This window comes from Lutjanus erythropterus, chromosome 21, assembly GCF_056507025.1.
Source record: "Lutjanus erythropterus isolate fLutEry1 chromosome 21, fLutEry1.hap2, whole genome shotgun sequence".
Lineage (NCBI taxonomy): Eukaryota > Metazoa > Chordata > Actinopteri > Lutjaniformes > Lutjanidae > Lutjanus > Lutjanus erythropterus.
Genome location: NC_139337.1, coordinates 30,437,667 through 30,456,935, shown reverse-complemented (window position 1 = coordinate 30,456,935; position 19,269 = coordinate 30,437,667). Strand labels below are relative to the sequence as shown.

General features: G+C 40.4%; 2 protein-coding genes across 3 annotated transcripts; both read right to left on the bottom strand.

Annotated features, from left to right (window-relative positions):
* Positions 1-2,355: 2,355 nt before the first annotated feature.
* lrrc34 (leucine rich repeat containing 34) lies at positions 2,356-9,283 on the bottom strand. The gene is made up of 10 exons (XM_084747244.1): positions 9,143-9,283; positions 7,733-7,845; positions 7,059-7,123; positions 6,806-6,892; positions 6,022-6,150; positions 5,097-5,192; positions 4,799-4,953; positions 4,377-4,532; positions 3,840-3,966; positions 2,356-3,243 (listed from the first exon to the last, which is right to left on the bottom strand). The coding sequence occupies exons 1-10, from the start codon at positions 9,247-9,249 to the stop codon at positions 2,995-2,997; spliced, it is 1,284 nt and encodes a 427-aa protein (XP_084603370.1). The 5' UTR covers positions 9,250-9,283; the 3' UTR covers positions 2,356-2,994.
* An 842-nt stretch (positions 9,284-10,125) lies between these two features.
* Positions 10,126-19,025, bottom strand: mynn (myoneurin). Of its 2 annotated transcripts, none has more exons than XM_084747242.1 (9): positions 18,940-19,025; positions 18,301-18,353; positions 16,594-16,867; positions 14,936-15,882; positions 13,781-13,940; positions 13,356-13,534; positions 13,111-13,203; positions 12,658-12,783; positions 10,126-12,006 (listed from the first exon to the last, which is right to left on the bottom strand). In XM_084747242.1, exons 3-9 carry the CDS (start codon positions 16,857-16,859, stop codon positions 11,543-11,545), a joined length of 2,235 nt encoding a protein of 744 aa, XP_084603368.1. In that variant the 5' UTR covers positions 16,860-16,867; positions 18,301-18,353; positions 18,940-19,025; the 3' UTR covers positions 10,126-11,542. The 2 variants fall into 2 exon arrangements, with proteins under 2 accessions (XP_084603368.1, XP_084603369.1); XM_084747243.1 differs by having other exon boundaries at positions 16,594-16,864; positions 18,940-18,984.
* Between the last annotated feature and the right edge of the window lie 244 nt (positions 19,026-19,269).

Below are 19,269 nucleotides of genomic sequence, written 5' to 3'. Positions count from 1 at the left end.
GAGTAAAGAACTTGAACAAGTTGTGTCAAGAAAACACAACATAAAAACATAATTGTGAAAGTTTTATAAGTTTTTCTGAGCTCTAAATATGGGTTACTTTCTCACTTTGTATATTATTGATTTAAAAAGTTCCTAAAATGCTAATATTTAAAAAATTCATTAACATGATGACGTTTTGACTGGTGTCATAATTCTCAAACACATTGATTGGAAAATAAGATTTTAGTAATAAGTAAATAACAGCTTCATAAAGCAAAACACTACTTTGATGTGCATTCTAACATTATTTTAATTTTAGAATTCATTATTTAACGCTAAATTAATATGTAAAATGAGTGACCCTGATGTGCTGAGACTGAGAAACTGGACTGAAAGTAAAATGTGTTACAACATGCCCCGCTCTCCCCTACTGAAGGTGAAATTCGAGCTCCTGGCTGCTGATAAAACATTATAATACAGCCAAAATATAATATTCTGTAATATTCAGTTATTAAAGAGTTACACTGTGTCCCATATAACAACATGAGGTGGATTTTAAACACACATGAGTGTTTTTCACACTGACGTGCTGTCAGACATTTTGTCACGCACAGACACCAACGTGCTTTGAACTTTATTTAAAAAAACAGTGTTGAACACGCCGTGACGTAATGACGTCATCAAAGACTATGATCTTTTAAAATCCTTTGATGACGTCACTGCAGTCAGTCTGTATCTAGCGGTTCAGTTAACGAACAGAGCTGTTTGGTAGTTTATAGAGCTAAAGATTAACGTTAAAATTTCGTATAATTTCATCCAGTTGATTTAAATATGGGAGACACTAAGGCGCCACAGACCGTTTTACAGATGGCTTTGACGTCCGTCTTACACGACTTTCCTCTTCACTTACTTTACAAGATCACAGTAGATTGTGCTGGTTATGTTTTCAGACAAATAAAAAAGTTTCTTCCCTCTGACAACAGCCTTTTAAACGTGACCGTCGTTTTTCCAGCACCAGAGGAAGAAGTGCAGTTAATTCTTCCAGAATTAGAACAAGATTTCAGTCTGCCTTTAAACCAACCAGAGCAAGAAATGTCGGTGGTTTATCCAGACGGAAACGGAAAACTGAAGCTGTTTTTTCCGCGTTCTGGCCAAGAATTTAAACTTGGTTTTCCAGAGCGTGTGAGAGAATTGAAGGTGTACCTTCCAGCATCAGGTAAATTTAAGCCAATCATTTCTCCCCAATTCGGGATTCGTGATGCTTTTTCTGTGATAAAACAGAAAACTGCAGCTGCTTTCGCCTCCATAAGAGACACGACTGCTGCTGTATTTTGGTATTTTTTTTAAACCCAACACACCAAAAAGATCAGACATTTAATAAGACCATGTGATCATTTATGTGACACTCAGCTAAGCTCTAAAACTTACATACAGGCCATAACTGCCATAACTGGCTGTTTTATTACAATGAAGGCTCACTAACATCAATTAAAAGGTTAAAAATAGCATGTCTCGCTGCAGGGGGTGGTGGCACACCAGTCAGCAGGCTGGTGCACTGGAAGTATACTATAGGTGAACAAAACAAAAATAAATAATTATATACCAAAACTAGAAAACAAAATAAACCCTACCCAACAGAAACACACCCAAACTAATACCAGTGCCACAGCAAACCTTAAAAGGATAACACCACAAATCAATGGGTGAACTTCCACTGCACCAGCTGCTGCTGTGACCAAAGGCCAACACCAGCTGCAGCACTAAAACAAAAAGGAGAGCTATAGATTAGCCATACTCACTAGACACAATAAACAAAATTCAAATAATATAATAGGCTGTAAACGGCAACCAGCACTTTCCCTGCAAATTTAACAGAGCACATGTTAAGTCTCAGTCTACAGACATGCAAACAATGCCTGGTAACAAGGAGACATTCCCATACCTTGCCACTGGCACAATTCTGGGGCTGTTAGGACCCTTTACAAAAGAGAGAATTAATTATTGCCAGACCCACATTTTTACAAAGATTCCCTATTTACATAATATATGCAAATAAATTACCTCAGGGTGCATTTTGCACCCCTACATTACCTTTAAAAACAAATACCTCCAACAACAGTGTTTGTTTGGCTTACCAAGGCAGCATGTGCACAGGAGTGATCTCAATAGCCTGAGTGACGCTTACACACCTGTGCTTCATTGGCCTCTTAACAACTGCCTCTCAGTATCCCCCTGCTACATTTATAACATCCTTATAAGACGGCACAGAAGCTTAAAAATCCTCTGTTTACATCCGGTTTTCTCCGGGCGCTCCGGCTTTTCCCACGCAACAAAAAAGTTAATAAAATGAATTTAAGTATAATTACATCGAATTCATTCAAGTATGATAGACACTGGGGATTTAGTGGCAACACAGATCATTTCAAAGCTTGCTTTGAATGCGGTCCCGTGCGGTGTTTATTTAAGATGGTTTTCTCCGGGCGCTCCGGTTTTTCCCACAAAAAGACCATAAATAATACAAATTAGTAAATGAACAGTATAAAAACTAATAATAATAATATTGAGATGCATGTCATTCTTTTAAAGTTGACTCTTTGCTTTTATACAAATAGGTTTGTTTTCAGAATTCATTAACGCCACACACACTTAAAGTTCTGTATGAGCTTTCATGATTAGGAAACAAGTGTTCACTCAAAGGCTAATCTCATGTTTTGTTGGCAGGTGTCTCCATACTTGTCCTCTTTTATTAATTCTGATCCACTCTTTGTTGTTTTGTAATGAACATTTTATTGAAGATTTAAACAGAAATAAAGCAGACAGGATTTGATTCACCATCAAAACCAAACATCACTGCTTTATAAAACAGGGAAATAAAGGAAAAAACACACATACACACACGTTCTTTTGACATGTGTATGTGTTTTTATTGGTTAAAGTCTTTTTTAAAGTCAGTGTTAGGATTAGGGTTTCATTTGCTGGCATGCAGGTGAATGTGAGGAAATTAATGGAAGCCTGTCAGGGCTGCAGAGCAACAAGCTGCTCACAGTCAATGTGTGGTAGAAAGGTGGCAGTGTGGTCTGTTAACGGGTCTGTGGCACTGTTGGAGGAGGGGGACGTGTCTGTAGTGGAGGTGTTAGTCCTGTAATAGTGTTTTCTCAAACTGTGGAGGACCTCAGCAAGAAACACCTGACCGTCCACATCGTACGCGCTCACATCTGTCTGATCCGGAAGCAGGCGGCCACTGGAGATCAGATCTCTGAAGGCCTGAAGGGGAACAGCAGAGAAATGAAAACAGGAAGAAGTCGACGCTAAAGCGTTGATTCTGATGCCTTCGCCTGCAACAGTTTCATGCAACTGTGAGTTTTTGTGTCCCCTACACCTGATTGAAACCATTGATTCATTATAAATCCTATTTGCAAGTGTTCCAGGAGTTTGAGAATTATGGTTCTATTGATACAGTATACAGTTAATGAGAAAAGATTGCAAGGAAAGAGCTGTTACCTTTATTACCTAATAGTATCCAACATAGTTATTCAAAAATATATCAAAGTCAATAATCAGTTCATGGACCTGTTATAGACACAGGATTTGGTGCAAATCCGTCCACGCTTTCAAAAGTTATCGCGCGAACAAAAATCTGTGACGGACGCACGGACTCATGTACAGCCGGACAACCGGAGAACAGTATGCCTCTGGCCCGGCATATTCGGCGGAGGCATAATAAAGTACACACAAAAATGAGGTAGACAGTGTGCAATGTTACACTTCAGCAAGGTGACAAGATGAAATGAATGTGTGTGTGTGTGTGTGTGTGTGTGTGTGTGTGTGTGTGTGTGTGTGTGTGTGTGTGAGTGAGTGACCTGACACACAGGCTCCTCCAGCTGGTTTCCCCAGATGTAGATGTGGTTCAGAGTTGTGTTAACTTTCATTGCCTGAGCCAAAGACAGCAGACCCTCCGTCCTGATACTGTTCCTGCTGACAGACAGTCTGACAGACAGACAGACAGACAGACAGACAATGTTTATGTGTCTTATGAAAATACTTCCAGCTGCTTCATACTTTCACCTCTTTAAATCTCTAAAAACTATTAAAATAAGCACAAACTGGATACTTTCACCTGTTCAAACCTTCAAAAAGTCCATCAAACGGAGGAAAACGCTCATAACCTATGACCAAATTAAGCTGGTGGGGGTTTAAGTAGAAAGTGCTTAATTTTAAGGGGATCAGAAGTCACAGTCCTGAACCACCAAGGCAGCCAAAACTAGTACAGCACTCCTTGAAAGACAGAGCACATTTGACAAAGTGTGCCTCCAGCCAGAGGGTGGAATGTCCCTTTAACTACTTAATGGAGCCATAATGTTGCAGAGTCGATGTCTGTCTGAGTGTGTCGGACTCACTCTCTCAGGACGCAGCCTGGCCAGGCGATGGCCTCGCTCATGTACAGAGCACCCTCATCTTCAATCCGATTGGACGACAGATCGATGATCTCCAGGGTCAGGTTCTGCTTCAGCACCTTGGCAAGATGACGCACGCCGTCACGAGTCACTCGGTTACTGTAAACAACAGAGACGAGATGAAGAGGAGGTGCAGGAGAAGACGGTGAGAGACGAGGATTCAAACCGTTCAGTTCATCAGTTGGTGTGTGCTGTTATTGTTACGCACTGAATATAATATAAACTATCCATAAAATGTCAATTAATCATAAATTGTCATTTTACTTAATTATAGAAAAGACGAGCATACACTGTGATTTTGGGTTGTCCCAGATGAAGGATTTGAAATGTCATGAACCTGAAAGAGAGAACGTTTTTGTTCCTACCAGCGCAGGTCCAGGTAGCGCAGGCTGTGGTTGAGCCTCAGACCTTCAGTCAGCCTCTCCATCCCAGTGTCGGTCATTCCCATCATCCCCAGGTGGAGCTCCACCAGGCTGCTGTTCACCGCCAGCATCTCAGAGAAGTGCACCGCCCACTCCTCCTGAGAGACACACGGTCATATTACATGTCTCTGCTCATGGAAATCTGCCTCAAACTGACCTTCATATCAACCGTGACGAAGAAAAACACTGCTGATTTTTATCTGTAAAACACAGCAGTGTGGCGCTGTGTGTGTGTTTGGACCTGGTGACTGAAGAGCAGTGGTCGGCTGATATCCACAGAGCGAAGAGTCTTGTTGCTTTTCAACACGATGGCAAATGCAATCACACTTTGAGTGGCCTGCAGGGACAGAGGCAGGGTCAGAGGAACTTTGATCCTGATTAAAATCCTTTTACCTGAGACACACGACATTCTACATAAAAGCGATAAAAATAGGCGTTTAGTAGGTGCTAAATGCAATATTTTATTAAAGCTGAGAGAAATGAACTGCTACAAAATATGTATAATAAACTGAATAAAGATCTTGATACGGCAGATGCAAACAAAACATAAAAATTAATGAAGAACTTGTGAGAACACTGACAGATGGATTTCAATTGATTTGTCTCTTTCAAGATGTTAAGAAAATAATATACCCAATGGTATAATATTCTTTTTTCATCATTAGTTTATGAGGAGGTAATATTGCAAAACTGGAAAAATACTGAGGAAGAAACTTTAAAAAATGAAATACTGCTTGAATACTGAAAGGACAGTATCAGAGGAAACAACAAAGATACACAATATCATAATTTATGAAGCTCTTTAGAGGGAGTGGTGCTGGAAAATCACCCAGAAAACTTTTGTTTTGTCTTTAATTTGTCATGTGTTTGTGTGTGTGAAGTGTGTAGGCTATATGTTTGTGTGGGTGGGGATGTAATGCTACCTGTATGAAACTTGTGGATCAGCAACTTAATATTCTTAAAAAAAGGAAATCCTGCAGGGAAAACAGGGCAGCTGACAGCCAACCTAACTCCAACATTATTAATATAAAATCAACAGAATGGCCTTTTTTCAGTTTGAAAAGTAAGAAATCCTTCTGATGCTTTACAAACTAAAAAGTTATAAGGAAAGACGTCTCTTCGGTCTCACCAACCAGCATGACAGACAGTACACTGTGTGTGTTTACCAGGTCACAGGAAGCCAGCTCCAGCTCCTGCAGGCAGTGGTTCACCTGCAGCATGCTGGCCAGCCGCATGGCTCCTCTGTTCTTTATTTTATTACCTGACAGGCTGAGAGAAAGCAAGGTGCTGTTACACTGCAGAGACACAGAGGGAGAGAGATATCATTACTTTCTGACAGTCAAAGGTTATATGTATGAGATCTTGAACATTAACACGGCATTAAAGAACTATTTCCTGTGTAAAGAGAAGAGTAATGGCGTCCTGAGCAGAGACTAAAGTCACGCTCCCTGTGTGTGAGTCCCTCTCTGTGAGACTGTTAGTTGAGGCTGCGACTCCACTCCTATTCATAACACCCCTTGGAGAGCAAAAATAAACTCGGAGATCAGATGCCAGTCAACAGATACCATCCTTCAACCCCAAATAATCTGCTGCTGAAAGTAGTCCCCAAAAAATGCTTTCTTTTCCAGTTTGATAAAATCTACACTGACCTGCCTTGCTGCTGTTTAAATAAATAAAATTTAATTAATTGAATTTTTATTTAAAAAAAAAACAACAACTATATAATTGTGAGGTGTTTTTAAATATTTACATCTTCAGCAGGAACCAGTGAGCTTGACATTGAATTCCAGACAGGACATCAGAAAGTATGATGTACAGTGATGATTTTGGCCTTTCTTGAGGATTGTTGACAATAACTTGCCGTGAAAGTAAGCAGAAAGGATGCCTATAAACAGTAGTCTGTGTGTGTGAGAGAGAGAGAGAGAGAGAGAGAGAGAGGTAAATATGAACCTGAAGGCTCGTGGCGAGAACTTCAGCTCCGTCTGCCTGGATGTTGTTGAACATCAGGTCCAGCGACAGCAGGGCTGAACCGTCCTCCTGCTCAGGGAAAACAAACTTTTACAAATGTGAACTACAACTGAAACATAGATTGTATTAAAAATGTTTTGCCTTCATCTTTGATCATCAACATTTCTGGGACTGCGCATGTGAACTGACCATTTAACTAGATGTGGTACATTCAGATCCCTCATTACCTGCTTACCTGTAAGATTTCAGCAAGGTGTCCAGCCCCTTCATCTGTTATGTTATTGTACCTGACATCAAGACCTGCCGATACAAAAAAGTTTAAAATTAACTTAAAAATAAATAAATAAATAAATAAATAATTTTACAAATGTTAAAGGGATTGTTTTTTTGAAGTGTGGTTGTATGAGGTACTTCTCCACAGTCAGTGTGTTACCTACAGTAGATGGACGTTTGGAGACCTGTGGACAGGGTCAGCAGCAAAATGCTGTTTGCATTTTACCTCGCAGGACACGGGAGCTGCTGGTCCACTGCCTTGATTGGTCAGTTTGTTTGTTATTGTGTGATTTTGAAGTTTGAATTCACCAGAGTCACATGATAACACAAACAAACTTACTGATCGAGGCGGCGGTAGACCAGTAGTATAGTTGTTTCAGAGAGAGCAATATTTGCAGTGTTTTACAAGAAAGGCTCTAGATATTGACTGACATTGACTTTTTTAGGTGTCTAAAATATATTTTGCTGCTGACCCTGTCCACAGCAGTACACTGCTTAGCATCCTACACGGGTACTCCTGCTGCTTCTCCAAACTTAAGGGGGGGTTAACCATCATCTACTGCAGGTAATACACTGACTGTGAATAAATACCTCATACAACCACTTTAAAGTGTTCACTTACATCTGACTGCTCACCTGTCACACTTGTGTTGTTTCTTAGACATTTTGTGAGAGCGAGAACGTCTTTGTCATCAAGTTGTTGAGCATGTCTCAGTCGACTGTTTCCTGTCAGTTTTAAGGTGAAATTCCTGCCAAAAAACAAACAACTAGTCAACCAATTTCATGATCCAGCACTCATGCTGCCTTCAGTTGCACTTCATAAAGTTTGAGGAGTTGTGCACACCTGTACAACCACCACCACTGCAGATTGTGAAAATAATACAAATAGACTGCAAAATAAAAGACTGACAAACAGATACTGTGGTTTTATTTTCTACATGAAACAGTCCATACCGAAAGTAAAAGCAGGCAACATTATAGAAGAATCAATTCACTGTTAAAACTAGTTCAATGTATGAATCTGTAAAATGTAACATATAACTAAACATGTAACTAAAACCTTTAGCAGCTGACTAACTGTAAACTAATAGCTGTCAAATAAACGCAGTGGTGTAAAAAGGACAATATCTGCCTCTCAAATGTAGTGGAATAGAAGAATAAAGTAGCAGAAAATGGACTCACTCGAGTAAAGTACACAAACCTCAAAACTTAAGTACAGCATGGTAATTGCTACTTAAATACAGTACTCAGTTACTTTGCATCACGTCTGCTAATATTTAGGTTACTTTTAGCCTACTTACTTTAACTATTTAAGTAATAGGTGCTGTAAAAGTAATATATAAATAAACAGAGGTGGAATATTTTCTCAAGCGTCATACTTAAGTAAAAATTTAAGGTCCTTGTACTTTACATAGATGTACATCCATTTTATACATTATACTTCTACTCTACGTGAGAAATATTGAACTTTTTACACCACTACATTTGTATGATAACATTACAAATTAAGATTTTATAAAGAAAATAATAAAATAATATTATAAACTACTAATGGAGGTGAGTTAAAATTAGCTCCACCTTGATTAACTTTAATAGTAAAAATGCTATTCACACATAATAATTTAACACCCAAATGTGCTACTTTCCTGCATTATGAGTACTTTTAATATTTTAAGTACATTTAGCTTACAATACTTCTGCACTTGAGTAAGTTTTTGACTTTTCCCCCCTATGATAGTTGTACTTTTACTGAGGTAAACCTTCTGAATACTTCTTGCACTCCTGAATACCGATACTTATAATACTTTTATTAATGTAAGCTTTTGAATTCGAACTTGTGGTATTAATACTTTTATTAGAGGACTTTAGAATACTTCTTCCACCACTGTAAATAAAGTTCATTATTATTTAGACTATATCAAATGCTGAGTTTTACTTGTACTGGAGTAGCTAACTAGTTGCACCTGAAAGGCAACATTAGCTCCGAAAGCTAACGTTAACTTCATCTTAACATGTTAGCTTTCAGTCGTTAGTTAAGTTACTTACTGAGTTACCGTCTTCTTTTTTAACACGTCTAAAATGAGTGGATTTATTTTTATCTGATGTTCTGCGCAGACAGCGGCGTAAAACTCGGACATATTTTCACTAGCCATCGTTATAGCCACAGTTTGTTTGAGTTGCTATGGCAACAAGAGGGAAATGAAAAGTGTTTTGGAGGGAACCTCAGAATCACGGAAGATCTCGCGAGAGTTATTATTTTAATCCAAACCGTGATCTTTCTCTAAACATAACCGGGTGTTTTTTTGTCTTTTAATCTACCCAGACATTAGCTACGTCATAAAACATAACTAGTTTGAATAAGGTGCACAATGAAGAAAGAACTCTTACAAACCTCGGGAGAGTTTGGCAAAACGAGGATTCCCTTCTGGACGAGAGAGTGAACAGCAGTTCAACAGCAGATAATTATGATTTTCCAGCACAAAAATACCCCTTTTACCTTCATTTATATTCCTGATGGCTAAATTTCAATTTGCTGCCATGTCTTTCATAAATCTCTTCCTTTTTGAGTCAAGAACCAGAGCATTTCTTATGATTGTCCTGAAATACTAAATTGATAAATCTAACCTCTTTTTCAGTTTTCTAGTTTCTAGTGGTTTAAAATAGATTTATAATGTTTATAAAAATATATAGAATTTTATGCCTGGTGATAAACACTGAACAACTTCCTTTACTTGCTGGTGGTGTAAGTAAACATGTTTGATTAAATTTAGACCATCATCTTTAGAACTTTGTTTGGTACATTTGAGGAACTATAAGATGTTTTAAAGAGAAATTATTCTGTTTCCAAACAGATGATGGCATTGAAAAAGACAGGGTGCAGAAAACCCATTCATGTAAGATAAAAAACATAGATACTGAAAGAAAACTGAAACTGCTTTGGACAAAATGTGACAATCTCATGCAACTACAAACAATAATCAATAACTTCTCGACTGCATCCGCAGCAGCCACTGAGACAAACAGTCCAATTGTTCCTTCTCATCTTTAATTTTATTTTCCTGTGGTACAGTTTTTATACAGTGGTGAACTTGTATATGTAATTCACATTTCTGTACAATTAATGCAGACGTTTTATCCAAAAGAAAAAAGAAAGCATAAAACAAAACAAAAACAAACAAAAAACAGCTTCTTAAAGAGTCGTTAGAAACACTGTATATGATGCAGTTTTCAAATCTGAAGCACAAACACTTCTGCTAAGACCTAAAACAGCTGCTTTAAAAAATAAATGACTATATTACACTGAAACCAAAATGTTGGTTTGCATTAACAGGGCTATGTTTACAGTAATAAAGCCACCATCACATGTCAAACACTTAAGGATGAAACATATATGATAAATAAAATCATATCTCAGGATGATAACAAGGCTCCTACTAACTATATTAACTATTAAAACAATGCAAGTGTTGTACTGGCTGTCCTGTTATATATACTCTGATCAACATTCAGGCCTGATAAACTTTTTTTACATTGATTATTGATCCAAACAGCTTCAACAGAAACTCCAGACACACACTGACGACTGAGAAAATGTTGTTAGTCTTGTTTTGTTTTTTGGTAAATTGGAATTTAAGTGGCTGATAAAGTTTGACACTAGTCAGCCACAGTAGATGATAACAAACATCAGTGATGATGCACACATTTTTGATATTTAGCAGAAGTTAGAACTCAGGATGGGAGGAGACAGAGCCCTAAATGAAGAGATATTTAGACTTTAGGAAACATTTCCACATTCTAGCACAATTTGTGCTAAACAGCCTCAGAAACTCAGAAACTTCTGTTGCTTCTGGTTTGTGTTTACATCGAAACAATTGTGAAGCTGTGCATGTTACATGTTTCTGCTGACCCTGTCTACAGCAGTACACTGATGAGCTTCCTACACCGGTGCTCCTGCCGCTTCTCCAAACTGGGGGCGTGTCGACCGCCATCTACTGTAGGTAATATACCGACTGTGGATAAGCAGGTCAGGTAACTACACGTCAAAAACCCTAAACTATACCTTTAAATATGGTTGGTCAAAGCTGAATCAGGTCGTCAGATGACTGATGATTATAACAGATAATTTGTTGATGATTTTAACTTTCGCCTTCACTTTCTCTTCTAACTAAGTTTGTCTAACCTGGAGGTTTGTTGGTTTGTTGTCAGATCATGTGACCCAATTCTCTGGTTTCAGCTGTTAACTTGGCAAGTACAATGTCCTTGTTACTGTTATAAATAATGGACAAAAACGATGAGTTTATGATCCACATATAAATCTAACAGAATTATCTTTCTCCGCAGATGACTGAAGGTTGATTAAAGTCGATTTTACGGAGATTTTTAAGCCTGAATGTGGCTGCAAAGTGAAAATGTCCCACCAGAGCGACGCTGCTGTGTTTCAGGGCCTCACTGCTGAGGAGGGTTGTGGTCAGCGTTGTCCACCGTCCTGATGATGACAATCTGCTCCAGGCTCTGCGCAGGGGAGGGCTGAGGGTTGTCCATGTGGTCCGTATATTCAGAGATGATGATCTTTTCGGGGCTGCGCGCGGGGGACGGCGTCGGCCGCAGCTGCTCCACCAGAGCGTGGAGGGTGTCCGAGTTGATGGTCTGCTCCTGGTCGGGTTCGAAGGTCACCTGGTCTGCGGTGTTGATAGGAGGGTGAGCGGGCTCCGCCTTGAAGTCCTGGATGGTTTGAGTGGTGGTGGCGTCGGTGGCATCTGCGGCTGCCGATGGTGCTGTGGCTTTGGGGTTGGGGGTGGCAGGTTCGGGGTTGGGTGGCTCGCCTTCGGGGATGGAAGACATAGCTTTGTTTTCCTGGGAGAGTTTGCTCTGGACGAAGGTCACAGGATGACTGGAAGCAAGGAGGACCACTGCTCTCACACACACAGACACACAAAAACAACAGCAGTGAAATGACAAACATCAGTATAATGAAAACACTAAATCAAAATCAACATTGGTGGTTTCCAGACCACAGGTTCCCCCCTCCCTGTAAAGGAGCACCTCCATCATCAATAGGACTGCAGCCAACTCAGAATTTTGTCAGCCGAATCGGATTTGGCTTGTCCATACAAAGATTCGACTATTTGTTCCTTTTTTCCCTCTCAGATCAGCACCACTCTGAACTCATATATCAGCCTATATGAGTAGGTTTGGGTGAGATCAATACGAGTCACATGTTTTAATGTCTTCCTTCATCATCTGTGACGTGAAAGTATCAGATTTCCACACAGTCAGAGAAAGTAAAAGTGAGCGTCCTCCATTTGAGTTATAGTTCAGTTATAAAATCCCAGAACACCACGCAGCGTCTCTCTGTTTCTATCACTCTTCTCTGCTTTCATCACAGTTAGTTCTGTGGTTTGCTGTGATTTTAAGACTCGGTTTGTTAAGTTTGAAGCCCGTCATGCTGTTGCATTACTCTGTGTACAGTGACACAGCTAAAAACCAAAAGTGCAGAGATGCGACGGACAAAATGATGTCGACTTTTCTCGACTGATGACCTGAATCCGCACACCGCTCACCTGCTCTGGCTCTCTCCTTGTGTTGCCGCACTTCATCAGCGTGAGCCTTCTCCTGGTGTTTGATCATGTTCTTCACGCTGGCGAACCGGTTTCCACACAGCAGACACTGCACACCGTTGTTCCCCTCTACACACACACACATACACACACACACACAGAGACAGTGTGATTAAACCATACTTTTATATCTTTGTTGATGAACATTCAGAGAAAGGACGAGTTTCTGAGGCCATGAGGCTGATTGCCGTGTTGATTCACTATGTTTCTATGGTAGCCCAGAATGGACAAACTAAACATTGGCTCTAGATTCGGCCTTTTGTGCTTTGTGCGGGTCTCATGGCCACAGTATGTTTATCTACACACTTGGAAAAGCTCTTTGATTATACTGTTCTTGTGATCCAAACCAAACCTCTCTTATAGTCAAAAGTGTGACGCTGGATCAGGAAATCTCACCTGGGTGAAGTCGTCGCATGTGCTTCTTTAGTTCGGATGACGTCACAAAACTTGAGTCACATTTCGGCTGTGAACATTTGTACGGCGTCTCACCTGAAATACAAACACATGGAATAGCTGCTTTGAGCCAGAAGCCGACAGGTTTTGGCTGTTAAATGTTAAATGTCTCAATCTGTCCAGACACTTTGGAAAGAAACCAGTGTATCTGGCTGAAGTTCAATCCCCTCATTCAAAAACACTCTCACCTGTGTGTTTTCGTGCGTGAGCGATGAGAGAGGAAGAGACAGAGAAGGACATGCCACACAGATCACACTGGTACGGTTTCTCTCCGGTGTGTCGTCGCTTGTGATATGTCAAGGTGCTGGACTGAGCGAATGCCTGGCCACAGATGTCACAGACATACGGTTTCTCTCCGCTGTGCAGTCTGTAGAGAACACACATGTGCACACACACAAAAATTATCAGAGCAACCCTTTGAGACTTTGGACTCTACATCATGTTACAACCTGCAGGAAAATGCTAAAAATGAAAGTAACACTGGAATAAAGAAAGGATAACAAAGATTTCAAACAAAAATTGCTATTTAGTTTTGCTAAACACACATAAATAAAACTTCCAACACAGAGCTTCTGCTGTGTAATGTAATAAAAACCCAAAGCAGTGTGTGTACCTGATGTGTATTTTATAGTTGGACGAGGTGGCGAACTTGAAACCACACCGTTCACACGTGTAAGGCTTCTCCTCTCCGTGGTGCATCCGGCGGTGAGCGACCAGCTGACACTTCTGAGCGAAACACTTGTCGCAGTCGGAGCAACTGAACGGTTTCTCACCTGCAGCAAATACCAGAGAGACAGAGAGAAAGTTCAGGTGGGGATAGAAAGAAAACACACTCATAAACACTAACTTCTTTCCCCCATTGTGATGTGATGATTGATTAATACAGGCATGTCCAAACTGTTCCATAAAGGGCCATGTGGCTGCAGGTTTTCATTCCTACCAAGCCGGAGCACACCAGGCTCGACTCATTCAATCAACTGATTTCAGTCTTCAAACAGCTGATTAGTCGAATCAGGTGTGCTGTAGACTGGTTGGAACAAAAACCTGCAGCCACTCGGCCCTTTATGGAACAGTTTGGACATGCCTGGATTAATAAGTCGATCAGATATGGACTGTAGTTCCTGGAAGATGATTTATACAATCGCTTTACTCATCATATATGAGGCCTTTACTGCAGGATGTTGCACCGCTGCTTGTTTTCCCTGAAGCTTCTGCTGTGCTTCAGTCAAAGACATGATTGGTATTTACCAGCTTAAAATTTCAAACTTCCAAGTGTTCCAGGAGCCAAACATAAACAAAAAGCAAACTTTAGCAAGTGTCCACTAGAGCTGCAACGAATCGCCAATTATTTTGATAATCGATTAATCATAATTTTTTAAATAAAAATGTCAAAATTCTTTGATTTTAGCTTCTCAAATGTGAATATTTTCTGTTTTCTTTAGTCCTCTATGACCATAAACTGAACATCTAAAGCAATTTGTGAACGTCAGCTTGAACTCTGGAGAACAGATTATTAATCGAGAAAAACAATCAACAGATTAACTGATGATGAAAATAAATCTGGAGAACAGATTATTAATCGAGAAAAACAATCAACAGATTAACTGATGATGAAAATAAATGTTAGTTGCAGCTCTTGTGTACACTCAGTTGAAGTCTCAGCAGTGCAGTCTCCTTGTATATATAAATCAAACAAAGGAAAAACGACACATGAGGTAACAGATATTTCTGTCTAATAGTTTGACGTATGAGTCACAGCTCAGCTCACCTGTGTGTATCCGCAGGTGTGTCTTCAGCTGCGTAGCTTGTCTGAAGGTTTTGGAGCAGAAGATGCAGACGTACGGTTTCAGCCCCTTGTGGATCTTCTCATGTCTGCGCAGGCTGCTCACGTCTTTAAACAGTTTGTTGCACTCGGTGCACGACAGCGTCAGCTCGCCCGCTAGTGACGGATCCAGCTCCCCGATCTCGCCATCCCCGTCCTCCCCCTCGTCGTCGCCCGTCCCCGCCTCGCCGCTCTCCTCGTCTCCCTCCTCGGCCCTGCTCCTGCCTCGCCCCCTGCCCCTCCCTCTGCCCCTCCCCCTCCCCCGGCCTCGCCCTCTGCGTCCCTCCACGCTGCTCAGGCGAGGTTTCTTCACCGGAGTGTCGTCGTCCTCCTGCGAGGGGCTCCAGTCTGCAGACGTGTCCCCGAAGTCTTTCACGCTGGTGTCAGAATCTTCCAAATCTTCACTTGTCAACCCCCCTCTCCCTCTCCCCCTGCCTCTCCCTCTGCCTCTCCCCCTCCCCCTGTAGCCCGGGGTTTTGGGGGTGCCCTCGGCCGAGCTGCTCGGCTCCACCTTCTCGCCACTGAAACTCTTGGGCGGTCTGCCTCTCTTCCTCCCCTGTCCTCTTCCCATGCCCTTCAGCGTAGCGGGGGTGTACTCTTCATCACTTTTTTCTCCCTCTTCCATATCCAAATCTTTGGCCTCGTCACCTTTCTCTTTGCCATCCTTTCCCTCGTCCTGCCAGTCCCCTGTGACCGAGGCGATGGACAGGGGAACAGGTGAGCTGGGGCTGCCAGGAGAGGCCGGACTGGGCGGAGACAGACCCGCTTCTTTATCCGCCTCTGACTGGGACGTTTCGCTCGGCTCAGACCAGTGGGGGGTCTCCTCCAGGTATTTTGTGGCCTCAGACATTCCCAGGAACACAGCTGCCCGACGCACAGCTGCTTGTCTGGTGCTGAAACCAAGAAAAACAACATTTTATTACAAGTTAGTTGAAAATTAATTTTGCTCAACCTTAAAAGGATAGTTTGATTATTTGTATTAGGTACTTATCAACAGTCAGTGTATTAGCTACAGTAGATGGGACAAAAAATTGATTCCCTTAAATATCATGATTCTTCCTCTTCTTCTTTTTTTCAATTCCTGACTCAATATTTTTATTGATAAATTCTTTCAACAATTAACTTAGTTGATTAGTCAGTCATACCACTTTACCATCAGACAGCCTTTACTGATGGAAAACTGCTGTTATATAGGCTAAATGTAGCTTTCTCCAAAACCAACCAAACTCCATAGATGAAACCAGTCGTTTTACTTTGCAAAACACAAGAGTTTCTGCTCTACCAATGTCTTGATCAGTTAGTTTGTGTTACTGTGTGACAAAGTAACCCTTTAAGACACAGAGATCACACAATAACACAAACTAACTAACAGATCGAGGCAGCGGTAGACCAGCAACTCCTGTGTTCTGCAAGGAAAAATTACTGATTTCTTCTATGGAGCTTGGTTGTTTTGGAGAGAGCAATATTTAACCTTTATAACCACTGTGTTGATAAGTACATTATACAATTCCTCTTCAAATAATCCAAATTACTCCTTTAATTATCTTCAAAAAACAACAACAACAAAAGCAGAAAACCACAGCCTGTATTTGATTCAGTGTTACCTGCTGAGGTTCATGTGTCCCGTGTAGATGAACTCCAGAAGCTTCTCCAGAGCGTACCGGCTGACCTTATCAGGGTCCAAGGTTGTGACCTCTTGACCCTTTTCAGCCTGGGAGGAGAAATACTTGCTGAACGCAGCCAGGATGTTGCGGTGGGCTCTGAACTCCACGTCTCTCACCATGATGGTTATATCACACAGGAAGTCCATCTCTCGCTGCTCATGCAAGCGCTGCAAGAGCAGCTTCCCATGATTGGTGACATGAGCCATCTCTGCTGCTGATTAACGAGGGAAGAGAGAGAGTCAGTGTTAATGCCACTGTTATGTTTAGAAAGATATCGTCCTCTGGGAGGCGCTGTAAGACCATAAAATCAACTGAGAATATTTTCATTCCAAGAGCGATCAGCCTCATGAAGCACGAACACACTGTCACACTGTTTCAAAAGGCAAACAGAGACTTTTAATTATTGCTGCTACAAAACTTTTATTGCCTGACTTTTGTATTTTTGTGATGTTTTTTAAATACATTAAGTCTGTTTGAATACATTTATACTAACCAAAGCAAAATATCTGCTGCTCATTTGAGGTCAAAAGATAAATAATACAGTAATAACTCTTATTTTAAGTTCCTGTTGCTGCATGCTGCTCAACATACAAAAGCACCCCTGACCACAGCTGCCACTTAATGACTGATTTCATTAAGAACAACTCATTGAAATGTCTACCAAATTACATGTGTTGCTAAGAATAACCGAATTTATGTCAACTACACCATTCTTACCAAAGAATTATGGTAGTATATGGCACTAGTCAGTTAATTACATTTCAGACTGTCTGAGTCAAACAGTTTAAATTTGTTTAGCTGGAGATGAAAAGTAAAACAAGCGTGAAACAGTGCAGCTTACTGACTTTAATTATTAAGGATGCACAATGGTTTTTTTTGTTTTTTGTTGACACAATAATGGGTAATTTCCCATTTTTGTATTTTAAAAACATCATGTAATTTGTAGTTTATTCACACCTGAGAATAAGAAAGACTCAGATGTAGCGAGCAAAGACGCATGATTTAATGTTCCACAGTACTGGCCAAATCAAGGACAAGTGGCATCACTATTACAACAAAAACAAAGAACAGTTCTGACCCTTCAAATGTATATTTTCCTATTAAACACACCTTGGCTTTTATAGTGGAGAATTCAAATGAAATGCTTTAACATAATCTGGCGAAGCAGATATTATTAGAGCCTTATATTTATCAGCTATACTTTCCTTATTGGAATAATAAATAACAACATAATTTCCCATTATTATTATATCAGACAGATATTTAATATGCAACCTAATATTTTGGACAATAGAGCTCAGTGACTCAAAGATGTAATATACACTAGAACTGACATAAATAAAATATAAAATATCAACACACTATTTTTCTGTCTCAAAGTTCTTTATTTATCGGCATTTACTACATGTTCGGGCCTTAAATTAAATCAATATGACTGGGTGTATATGAGCCTACAAACAACCTGTAATCTGAATAAGGCTTGATTATGTGTTTATATGACTCACCTGGGGAAAATCCAATGTCACAGCAAGAAAACAGGCAGAATATTTAAGTTAAATTCAAATACAATAAAATGTAGCATCAAAACAAAGAAAAAAAAATATTTTTCTGCCAAAACAAACAATTATTATAAAACTATTAACTTACTGTGAGCGTGTGCCTGAGTCACCTCCTCTTTAACTCTTGGATTGTGGATTTCTCTGTTGGAGAAAGATGCGAATAAAAATGAGAGTATTGAGTCAGTCTTTAGAGCCCAATGACAGCCTAAATAACCATTTACAGTTTACATAAACAATAGTGAACAGATTTATTTATCTGAATCAGCAGCCTTGACAGGTGAGAGATGGAGAAGCAGTTTTGGAAAATAAAAGCTCCCGCCTGCTTCCTGAGCAGGCCTTAGAGCCATGCTAATGCTAACAGCAGTGTCGTGGCGAGGTTAAAATGACTTCTGGTGCTCGTGTGTCGTTTCACATAGATTTATGAGCACTTTGTGTACTGAACACGCCACTGCAGAGGCTATTATAGCGCTCCAGTGTTTAATTAGAGCGGGATCTGTGTGAAGCTAAAGCTAACTGTTTGTGCAATGGTAGAAAGCGCGGAAAACATTGTGCTCTTATTTCGAAGGTTTGACGGTTTGTACCGGCGGTGTCGCCGTAAGTTGGCACAAAACGTTAGAAACCATTCATTCAACGACCAGTCGTGCAAACACGTCGTCATTTAAAATAACCTGTTGGTGAGAATGCACCATTTTAATCCAGCACAAAGTAAATAAAAGCAGAAAAGTACCTTCTAATATCCGCGATCTCCAGCCATTATCCCGTGACGTCAGGAGTTCTCGCGAGACTTCGCCATCCAGCAAAGATACTCAGTTTGGTCAAGATGAACACCGCCACAGCGGGCAACGGACGGAAGTCAAGTACGATTACTATCCCAAACAGGTAGGCTTGCTAACGAAAAGAAGGGGGCTACTTTTTTTTAACTTTTTTTACACAGATATTTGTCCACATGATCAAGGATGTCTTTAATGTCACAAAAATGATAATAACTATTTTTTGACCAAATGAATTTGTAGGGCAGAATCTGCTCTAATTGTCATCAAGTAATACTAACAGTCTA

Excerpts from the sequence above, each read along its gene's own strand:
- lrrc34 (XM_084747244.1), bottom strand. The coding sequence starts at position 9,249 with ATGGCTAGTGAAAATATGTCCGAGTTTTACGCCGCTGTCTGCGCAGAA. Across the intron at positions 4,533-4,798 it reads CGCTACCTGGACCTGCGCTG|TAACCGAGTGACTCGTGACG; the intron begins GTAGGAACAAAA and ends TGTTGTTTACAG. Across the intron at positions 3,967-4,376 it reads CCAGGCTGCGTCCTGAGAGA|ACTGTCTGTCAGCAGGAACA; the intron begins GTGAGTCCGACA and ends TCTGTCTGTCAG.
- mynn (XM_084747242.1), bottom strand. The coding sequence starts at position 16,859 with ATGGCTCATGTCACCAATCATGGGAAGCTGCTCTTGCAGCGCTTGCAT. Across the intron at positions 15,883-16,593 it reads GGACACATGAACCTCAGCAG|CACCAGACAAGCAGCTGTGC; the intron begins GTAACACTGAAT and ends TCTTGGTTTCAG. Across the intron at positions 13,204-13,355 it reads TCACGCACGAAAACACACAG|GTGAGACGCCGTACAAATGT; the intron begins GTGAGAGTGTTT and ends TTTGTATTTCAG.